The 11666-nt window shown below is 40.0% G+C and overlaps 1 protein-coding gene across 1 annotated transcript; it reads right to left on the reverse strand.

Moving 5' to 3' along the window:
• Positions 1–460: 460 nt before the first annotated feature.
• LOC110901945 (UDP-glycosyltransferase 87A2) lies at positions 461–4585 on the reverse strand. Its single transcript, XM_022148697.1, has 2 exons — positions 3769–4585; positions 461–618 (listed from the first exon to the last, which is right to left on the reverse strand). Exons 1-2 carry the CDS (start codon positions 4583–4585, stop codon positions 461–463), a joined length of 975 nt encoding a protein of 324 aa, XP_022004389.1.
• Positions 4586–11666: the final 7081 nt, after the last annotated feature.

The raw sequence follows: 11666 nt of genomic DNA on the forward strand, positions 1-11666 counted from the left end.
GATGCGATAGATGACGCGATAACATGGTGCAGGTATCGGTACAAGGGGTCTCTAATGGTGGTGGCCTTTTGCCAGGATTTCCCGAAGGGAACCCTGGAAATGGCCCTCCAGAAACTGATAAGCGTCTGCCTGTCCATCATCGTAACCGCCTGCGTATATAAATCAGTATCAAGCTCAGGCTCTGTGTACAAACCTGTAAGGACAGCAAACTGCCCCACACTCATCTGAAACTCCTGACCGGCGAGACGGAATGTAACCTCGTGGACTGGAAAATCCGGGTCCTCCACGTAATCCGCCGGATGCGGCGCGTATGTAAACGTAGAAAGAAACTTGACCGTAAGCTCAGGGTACGAGTCCTCCATCGCTAACTCAAATAGGCGCGACCAAGGAGTATCTAGTCCAACTATATCACGCGCCCGCTCGACCTCTCCCACGGTAGTCAGCAGCTCCCAGTCTATCCCTACATGCCCCCAATCTCTATGGTGCGCAACCTAGCGCATCTCCCCCTCGCCCGTGAACCCTGCGGAAACTGCAGGTACGGATATGCCGGCTCTCCCTCGTCCCCCACCTCTCCCTCAGCCTCCATATGCTCAATCTCGTCATCGGAGGAATCCATCCCTGCACGTTGAAAATATAATAAATAAATAACATTATTTAAACAATTTAAATAATAAACAAATAATATTAATTAAATATAAAACAATAAACAAATAATATTATTAAACAATTTAAATAATAAACAAATAATAATATTAAACAAATAATATTAAACAAACAAATAATAATATTAAATAAACAAATAATATTAAATAAACAAATAATATTAAACAAATAATAATATTAAATAAACAAATAATAATATTAAATAAACAAATAATATTAAACAAATAATATTAGACAAATAATATTAGACAAATAATATTAAACAAATAATAATATTAAATAAACAAATAATATTAAACAAATAATATTAAATAAACAAATAATATTAAACAAACAAATAATATTAAACAAATAATATTAAACAAATAATAATATTAAACAAATAATAATAAACAAATAATAATAATTAACCAAATAATAAATAAAAAATAAAATAAAATAAACATGAACCAAAGCGCCCCGCTTTGGCCTCGGCACAGCGCTTTGGTTCTTCATTTTGAAGAACATGAACCAGCCGGATCTGAACCGCCCCAATCAAAACACATATCAACATGTATGATATACCGAAACGATTAAGGGTGTTCGATCTTACCTTTTAGCGGTTGAAAACTTGAAAAATCGATCTCCGGATTCGATGAACCAAATCGCCCCGCTTGTGTGTGTTTTGGGTTGTTTTTTGTTTTTGGTTGAAATGAGGGAGAAGCTGCCCCGCTTTAGTATAAACGAGGGACCGAAGCGCCCCGCTATGGCCATAGCGCGGCGCTTTGATGTCCTAAGCGCCTCGTTTAGCTCAAAGCGCGGCGCTTAGGCCCTTTTTTTATTTTTTGAAAATTGTTTTTAATTCACAAACGCGTCGATAATAGTCTAAAATTTACGCTTTTTACATTAAACATCATTTTTTAATATATATGGACTATACGGCAAGTTCCGGATCAAATCGGTTACGTGTGATGTCATATTCCATTATATCGTATCATTTTGGTTTGAAAGCACAAGGACTCCTATGAGTAGTGTTATGTGTATCAGCCGCCTACCGTACATGAACATGACGTATTTTTTCATTAATTGTAGTATTATGATGTATATTGTCATTTTGGGTCGTAGAAGTGCGTATTGAATCTGATTGGGTCGTGTCGGTGACATTCGGTTTTTAACGTGATGTAACGCATATATTGAACAAACACAAACGTGATTATTATTAAACACATTTAAGATACATCGTGAACATATGGGGTTACATTAAGGTCAGGGGGACGATACGTAAGCATTTCGTACGCATTGATCTGATCCCTGTATAATGTATGCCAGGCTGTTGCGCGCTCTGTTCTGTTCGCTCTCCAGAGTAGGTTTGGGGGAGGCATTGGATAACAACCTCCAAGCTCTACATGTATGAAATGCCCATCGTCGACGAACACAACCGCAACCATCAGGGGAGGTTGCTTCAACTTCGTTCGATATCTCATTCGTGCGCATGTAATAAGTGTAATTTTTTTCGATAAGAATGTTTTCAAGTTTTTGCATCGGAGACTTACCGACATTTTTTTCGGTGTTGATCTTCTGAACAGCGTTGTGTATATCTTTCGGAATAAGCTTTCTAGCCGGATTGTTTTTTGTCAGCGTTCGCCAGATACTTTGGTTGGGAATATCTTGCTCTGCCAACTCCTTAACCAGTTTTTTGTCCTCCGAAGAAAGCCTTCTCGCATACGCGTGACCCTCGAAGTTTTCAATAGGAGTGTGGTTATGCTTCGCCTTCGTCACCTTGATCCTCCAAACACTTCCGGATGATTCCGAAAACCCGATCATCTCGAACGGGCAGCCTATTTTCTTGCTACTCGTTTTCCTCTGTGTAGCTATACTCTTATGCTCCCCACCAAAAGTACATTGAAACCAAATCTTGCAATTCTCTCCTCTTTTATTCGACCTCTTAATCACAATGAGGTAACCATTGTCTTTTGCCGTGTCTTGTACCCAACGCACCAACTCTTTACGTGACGAAAAGGTCTGCGTTGTATCAAACGAAAATGTAACCGGGTAACAACCTTCCTCGTCAACAGACACATCCTCCGGCTCACCATCGTCACCGAGGTTCGAATAGACTTGATGTTCAAAGCTCTGTTCACAACCGTAACTCTGGTTTGGATAACACTCCTGCTATACAAAGCTTTGCTCGCCACCGTAACCGAAATTCGAATAACCTTGTAAGCTCTGTTGACAACCGTAACTGTCGTTTGGATAACACTCCTGCTGTACAAAGCTATACTCGCCACCGTAACCGAAATTCGAATAACCTTGTTGTGCGTAAGGGTCCTCCACAGGGGTATTCAAATCCAGCTTCACCGTGTTATCACGATAACGAATGCCAGATACAACCTCTGTCTCCCTCAAGTTGGACGAGACCGGTTTCTCATACGAGTCAGAAATAACGGTCCCCTCGTAAGAATCAGGAACAACTGACTCGTCAGAATATTGACCGAAAAGATAGTTGCTTAACCACGACATCGTTTTTTCAAGACATGTAACTAATAGAGCAAAGAAAATCGACAAAAAACAAATCACCGAATGATGAATGTTGAGTCTGAGCAGGGTTTTAAAGTGAACATTTGGGGTCGAAGCGCCGCGCTTTGGCCATAGCGCGGCGCTTAGGGTTCACGAGACAACTGAAACCTCGTATCACCTTTATGTCTCTGCAATGTCAGTCAGTCAGTCAGTCAAACCTCGTATCACCTTTTGTCGACCTAAGCGCCCCGCTTTGGCCATAGCGCGGCGCTTAGGAGTGTGAAAATTATTTTCTGCGTGTGTAATTAGCATGACCCTTTAGAAAAGTATAAAAAGTATGTCTATTTTGGAAAAATCAAAGTCAACATTTTCTATCGTGTAATTTTCCCAAAGCAAAATGCATGAACCGTGACAACTAAATAACAAAGATAACTGTTGACCCGTTTCCCCTCTAAATTTTTGAAATCAACTGATGGGTTCTTGGATGCAAAAGCACTTCAAGGGAAGTTAGCAACAAATATTGTAATTCTATATTGGTCTTTAATATTGAAATATAAATTGTGTAAACTGATTTGTTATCAAACTGTATTAAAATTCGAAATGTCTCACCACAGCTACCAGTTAGGCCGAGATTACTTGAAGACATTAACCAATTCGTCTCCGAATCTCTCATGAACGAATCGATCTCTTTCTCAACTTGTCCGCCTTCCACCACACTTTCGCGACAAATACCCTCAACGCGCTTCACATGTTCCATCAAACACGCCCTCAAATCACCCTCCAAACCCATAAACTCCCTTACAACATCCTTAACCACATCCCTACTCACAAACGCGTTGCAAGTCTTCAATCTCCGCCCAACTTTCCAATCTTCACAAACGCGTTTACCATTAAACGCTTGATCACCTCGTGTAGGAAAAGTAAGCAATGGCACCCCTGAAAATAAACTCTCTTTAGTTGAGTTCCACCCACAGTGACTAATAAACCCTCCAACCGAAGAATGTGACAATACCCTCAACCGATCACACCGTTCCACCACCAAACCGTCACTCCCATAGTCACCACTTAGCCGCAAGGCTTCACCACCCGCGGCCCACATGAACGCAACACCACTTTGCTTCAAACCAGCCAAGATCTCGGCTATTTGATTATTTTCAACGCGTACAAGACTTCCCAATGACACGTAGAGTACGGATCTTGGTGGTTTGGATTCTAACCATGAGTAATAACTAGATTTGCTTGATGGAAAACTTGTTCGAATCCGGAAATAGGGTATGTTTGGACCAAGGACATACACAGGTATAAAAGTGTTGTTTACTATTTCATCAATTGCATCAGCTTCTAGCTCGTATGTGGTGGTTAATAGAAGACATTTTGCTATTCTATCCAATGGAAAAAGTGATCTAATTTTCGGCGTACAAACCATCCCTGGAAGGTCTCGCAAACGGGTTTGAGACAAACCGGGTATATAATCAACATATGTGTCATCATTCCCTGCGGAAAATAATAAACAAATGTGAAATAGCTTATACTAGACCATACGGTGTGGAGAGGCATGTAAAAAGGGCGCTAAGACCATACGCATGTGGCAGCCACGTAAGCAAGAAGGCGTGGTAAAAAAAAAAGCACGGGGTGGCTGGGCGTGGATAGGGCCCCACCTTAAAAACTAATCAATCACAAATCACCAATCAACTCGCACCACACATAACGCCGTGGAAAATGCCAAGCACACAGTGGTTTTGTGGGCGTGGATTGGCCTCCACACCAGATTTCCACACCGACACCGTATGGTCTTACGATTTTCTTTCCACCGTAGTTAAACTAAAGACATTATTTAATAACTATTTTTCTATTTATATAACTTTAAAAACAAAGGTTGGTGGCATTCTATCCCCAAACTTTGCTATAATGTCAAAAGTCAATTTGACCCTCTCAAGTTTCGAGTTTACCCTAAAACTAATATCTTACATTTTTATTTTTATGTACGTGTCAGCATAAATTCGAGTTCGTCTACGCTTTAACGTAATTTTTGTTTGAAAACGAGTTAGGTCAATTATAAAATGTTTTATTTTATGTAAGTTTTGAGTTGGACTACGTTTTGACGTAAATTTTGTTTGGAAACAAATCGGGTCAAATATAATATTTTTTCATTCGACGGTATAAATTTGAGTGATTATACGTTTCAACGTAAATTTAGTTCGGAAACAAGTCGGGTCGATTGTAGTCTATACTTTATCATGCCGCGTACGAAGCCACACATGTTTATTTTATATATGTTTTGAGTTGGTCTACGTTTTTACGTAAATTTTGTTCGGAAGCAAGTCGGTCGGGTCAAGTAATTCGGATTACTCTACGTTTCAACATAAATTTAGTTTGAAAGCGAGCGATGTTGATTGTAGTCTATAATTCGCGTAGGACCACCATCGCAACCTACGGGTAAAAAACTAGTTAACAAAGGAAAAGTCATACCTAATTGGCCGCTATATGTCTAACATATAATGCAAAAAGGTTAACGTGGACGCTGACATTGGCCAGTATGCTGCAACCGGAATGTTCCTTCGGTTAGCTAGTTCAAAAGTGGATCGTCCCAGTGTAACATCCGCGATAATGAATTTCGCTTGTAGTTCCATTGTGTCAAGCAGCCGCTCGAACTGCTTTGCCATCTCAGTGTCATTAGGCTCAAGCTCCGGTGAATAAATGTATGGGATAGTGGCGAATCTGATGTTATCAGGTTTCGGGTCAGACCCGCGTCTGTGACGAAGACGGTGTAAACGGTGGTGAGGCCGGAACGAGTAGAGAGGAGATGGCATAGGTTCAAGAGAGGTGGCCTGTGCATGGGAAAGGAAATACAACCACGTTATTTGTTCCCATTTGAAAGAGGATGAAAATAGGGTTCTTCAGTGGTATCTAGCAACAAGAATGGGTTTTATCGTAAGGTTATGAGTTGCGGGCCGGCCCTATAGTACAAGCAACCCTTGAGACTGGCCCCCATAAAAATAGGACCCGAACTTTATAAAAATTAATTATGCTAGCTATTAATATTAGTGCAAACTTATTGTTTTAGATTAGTATGGTTTCTTTTGCAAGCAAACCACTTTCTGTAGTAGTTGTGTTAGTTTTGCCTCATTCGAAGCCTGGATAAAGGAACATGGTTTATAATAAACAAACACGAAAAAGGGCCTCACAATTTTAATTCGCGTTAGGCCCGTAAAAAGGTTGGATCTGCCTCAGTTGGGCTGGGTTTTTAGTGGGTAATGGATCAATTATTTTTATTTGGGCTTAATAAGTTTAGAGGTTTTAATATAGAGGGTCGATAAGTTTTTTGGTTTCATATTTTCTAAAAGATGTATATAGAAACTGTATATAAAAATTTAGTGCCCCCGATATGTCAAAGCAAGCCCAACGGCATTTTACGTTGCAAAGTGGTGTTAAATCCTAGACATCCCTGTTTTATGTGAGGCTGATAGTGATTATGAGTTGTTCTGACTTTATTGGTTTAGGATCAAACACAAAGACTTTTAAAAATAAGAAGTTGTACAAAGGTATCAAACGGACTTTGATTGACCTCATTCAAGCGGCACTGGAACCGTCTTATCGAACTCTACGATGTGAGATTTTAGGTTTTCACTTTTGGATCTATAGGTTGTAGATTTTAAATTTTTTGTTTATTATCATTGTGTCTTTTATTTATCATTGTGTTTTTTCTATATTTGCATCATTGTGTCTTTTTTGCAACTCATTGTGTCTTTTTTCCTCGACGTTGTGTTATATCTTTCAGCGTCATTAGTAAATCCCACCAATAGCAAAACAAAGGTAGGGTCCGAGGAGGGTAAGATGTAGACAGCCTTATCTCTACTCCGTAGGAATAGAGAGACTGCTTCCAGTGAGAACCCCCGGCTCGATAGTAGTTTTGCATCAAGCGTTGGACATAAGGCACATAACACTTAGCACTCGGGACAAAGACTGATTAGTGAATGTACCCTTTTGTCTTTCAGCCATCAACGCCACCACATGATGCATGATTAACTGTCCTCAGCTTTTAACGTTATTTTCACTAAATTAGTAAAATAACGTTAGAATTCGTGCACTTTCACTTTTGCCCCCCGATAACTCACACATATATACATTAACTCGACTTTATTAAGATAGTGAATGTCTAATGTAACTTTAGCAGCACAAAATGAGCATAATTTTATTACATCTAATGTTATTATTGAAAGAAACAGTTAAACAGGTATTGGTAGAATAAAAAAACCTTAAATTAAAACACTTAACTAGATTTTTATGTCATTATAATTTGACAAGATGTGAACTTCTACTAAAGTGGTTATATTGGGGAAAAAGAATATCACAAGCATAAAAGAATATAAAAGTTGCTTTACATTGTTAATATTCAATCGCTAAATTATCAACTTATAAACACTATCAACCTATCCGAAGGCTAGAAGCATGAACGCTAACAGAAAATTTTAGATAAATTTTGTTATAATAGATATATAGTGGCAGGTTTGTCAGTTGCCAATTTGCATCAATGATGACAAATCGCCATATAAGACAACATTGTGGTCACACCACCCCATCTATGCTCTCTATTAAGTTGTCAAACGTTTAAGAGGCGAGAAGACTCGAGCAACTCCTTGACCCTTTGTAAAGGAGCACAAAGCCAAAAAAACTCATCTAGCCCACACTCATTTTGGTCGAAATCACAACACAACCTGAACCAACCTCCTCCGTTATACCAAGCTTGGTGTGAACCAATAGTTCAGCAACTTTATGGTGTTCATCATGAAGCCGAACCACTTTCGTTACGAGTAACAGGGAGTGAATAATGGGTGGGATTGTAGAGACCGATAATGTTACACCAGATATTAAATTTACTGGAAAATCTATTTTTTTTTTTTTTGGCTTTTGAAATCAGTCTCTTGATGCAAGATACAAGTATAACCTTTGCCATCATATATAATATCACAACTGCTACACCAAATAAGAAAGAATAATAACTAGCAACCGACAGCTGTCAGATTAGTTGTGCTCTCTTCAGGTCAGAAATAACTCCTCTATCTTCACTCCCCCTCTCATTGTATATAACCTACAAACAACAAATATAGTTTATTCGCTATAAAGATGCCAATTTACGACCCATTTACTTATAAACGAGTCGAGTTTGGATTGTTGGTCATGTGTTCTACCAGTCAAATCAAACGAGTCCAAAGTGTACTTTTCATGCATATAACCTTCTAAATCACTGTATTCGAAAAATCAGATTCTTAAATCTTAGTGTAATGATACACGTTTTCTAACGGATCATGCTAATCACACACAGCCAAAATAATTTTCACACCCCTAAGCGCTCCGCTTTGGCCAAAATCAGATTCTTAAATCTTAGTGTAATGATACACGTTTTCTAACGGATCATGCTAATCACACACAGCCAAAATAATTTTCACACCCCTAAGCGCTCCGCTTTGGCCATAGCGCGGCGCTTAGGGTGACAAAAGGTGATACGAGGTTTCGAATGACTGACTGAGTGACAGACTGACAGACATAAAGGTGACGAGGTTTCAGTCGCCTCGTGAACCCTAAGCGCCGCGCTTTGGCCATAGCGCGGCGCTTCGATCCCAAATTCTGGCTTTAAATCACTGGCCAGACAACAGATTCATCACTCGAATTGTTTTCTGTCGATCTTCTTTGCTCTATTAGTTAAATTTTTTGAAAAAACGATGTCGTGGTTCAGTAACTATCTTTTCGGTGAATATTCTGACGGGTCAGTTGTTCCTGATTCTTACGAGGGGACCGCTATTTCTGACTCGTTTGAGAAACCGGTGTCGTCCAACTTGAGGGAGACAGAGGTTGTATCTGGCATTCGTTATCGTGATAACACGGTGCAGCTGGATTTGAATACCCCTGTGGAGGACCCTTACGCACAACAAGGTTATTCGAATTTCGGTTACGGTGGCGAGTATAGCTTTGTACAGCAGGAGTGTTATCCAAACGACAGTTACGGTTGTCAACAAGGTTATTCGAATTTCGGTTACGGTGGCGAGCAAAGCTTTGTACAGCAGGAGTGTTATCCAAACCAGAGTTACGGTTGTGAACAGAGCTTTGAACATCAAGTTTATTCGAATCTCGGTGACGATGGTGAGCCGGAGGATGTGTCTGTTGACGAGGAAGGTTGTTACCCGGTTAAATTTTCGTTTGATACAACGCAGACCTTTTCGTCACGTAAAGAGTTGGTGCGTTGGGTACAAGACACGGCAAAAGACAATGGTTACCTCATTGTGACAAAGAGGTCGAATAAAAGAGGAGAGAATTACAAGATTTGGTTTCAATGTACTTTTGGTGGGGAGCATAAGAGTGTAGCTACACAGAGGAAAACGGGTAGCAAGAAAATAGGCTGCCCGTTCGAGATGATCGGGTTTTCGGAATCATCCGGAAGTGTTTGGAGGATCGAGGTGACGAAGGCGAAGCATAACCACACTCCTATTGAAAACTTCGAGGGTCACGCGTATGCGAGAAGGCTTTCTTCGGAGGACAAAAAACTGGTTAAGGAGTTGGCAGAGCAAGATATTCGCAACCAAAGTATTTGGCGAACGCTGACAAAAAACAATCCGGCTAGAAAGCTTATTCCGAAAGATATACACAACGCTGTTCAGAAGATCAACGCCGAAAAAAATGTCGGTAAGTCTCCGATGCAAAAACTTGAAAACATTCTTATCGAAAAAAATTACACTTATTACATGCGCACGAATGAGATATCGAACGAAGTTGAAGACGTCTTCTTTGTTCACGAAAAATCATTCACTATGTGGTGTGCCTTCCCGCATGTGCTAATGATTGACGCCACATACAAAACGAACATGTACAACCTGCCATTTGTTCAGGTCGTAGGCATGACGTCGACAAACAAATCGTTTACGGCTGCTTGTGCTGTAATTTCCGCCGAGAAGTCAGAGAACTACCTATGGGTGTTGCAGAGGATCAAGTCTATGCTGGCAGGATGTATGGAACCGCGCGTGATTTTAACAGACAGGGATTTTGCGCTAATGAACGCGTGTGAACAAGTTTTTCCAAAAGCGCATAAGTATCTTTGTCGGTTACATATTCAACAAAATATTAATAAGAACAGCAAGAAGAAATTCTCTGACAAGGAGTGGAAAGAATTCGTACGTACATTTTGGACATTGTGCGAGTCTACGACCGAGGAAATATACATGTATAACTTGGAAAACTTTGAAGCAGAGCTGAAAGAAGCTGACCGTGAACGTGAGTATTTCTTACATAATTATGTTCAAATTTTATATAATAACAAAAACTGACTATTTACGTTTTTTAATTTTAGAGGTTTATGATTATATGAAGAAATCCTGGTTGGATCCGTACCGTGAAAAGTTTGTATCTTGCTAGATTAACCAAACTATCAACTTTCACCAGACTACGACTAACAGGGTTGAGAGCATGCATGCAACATTAAAAAGTCACTTTCCAAGTCATCGCAACACACTGGATAAACTTGTACTGTATGTTGATCATGTTGTTGCTAAACAATACGCCGAGATTAGAAGTACCTTTGAAACAAGCCTCCGAAAAGTGATGACGCACCACAGGAAGCAGCCCATGCTTGCATATATTCTCAGAAAGGTTTCAATATATGCGATTGAGCTTTTGAGTATGGAACTAAAACGTAAGTAAGACGGGTTGAGAGCCTACGGTGCAAGCTGTGGTTGCCAACTTTTTACCAGCTGTGGTTTGCCATGTGCCTGTCGTTTGGAAAGGTTGGAAAATAAAGGTAATTATTATTTTTGAACTTTCTCGTTATGATTTTGCCACCTAATTTGTTTTCATCCACAGGTCAGCAAATCCGGATCACACACATAGACGTGTTTTGGAAGAAGCTTGACTTCAAGCCTGCAAGGAATAAAATAGAGGATATTGATGTAGACGCGGAATTTGAAAAATTGAAAAAACAGATCGATCCAACACCCCCTCAAGTGAAAAGGAGCTTCTTTGAAAAGTTTCAGCAAATCCTCAATCCAGGGAACAGTAACAAAAAACCTCCTGCTGTTCTGAAGAAAACTCGTGGTCGACCAACATTGAAAACGCAGGAAGAAAGAAAGGTTGAAGCTGCTAGACAAAGCTCTTACATTCCGTCAGAAGAAACTTGGGTCGATGCCTCAGACGATCTTCCCCGTCACAGCTCGTACATATCAGCTGAAGATTCTAGAAGAGAAAAGAATACCAAACCGCTCAACCTACACCCTGATTTCCCGAATATCAAGCTCGGTCCTAAGACGGATATAGCGATCCGCAACTACGCATCTCAGATTCCCAAAGTGATCCATCCATACATCGTTAAAATAAAGGACGTGAAACCAGATGGTCATTGTGGATTTAGATCGGTGGCTGTTGGGTTAGGAGTGAAACAAAATTCATATTTGAATATCCGGGAACAGCTTCTAAAGGAGTTACGTATGAACGAATCGCTTTAGAGGCAGGTTTTCGATCCGGAA

Source organism: Helianthus annuus, chromosome 13 (genome assembly GCF_002127325.2).
Source record: "Helianthus annuus cultivar XRQ/B chromosome 13, HanXRQr2.0-SUNRISE, whole genome shotgun sequence".
NCBI classification, from domain to species: domain Eukaryota; kingdom Viridiplantae; phylum Streptophyta; class Magnoliopsida; order Asterales; family Asteraceae; genus Helianthus; species Helianthus annuus.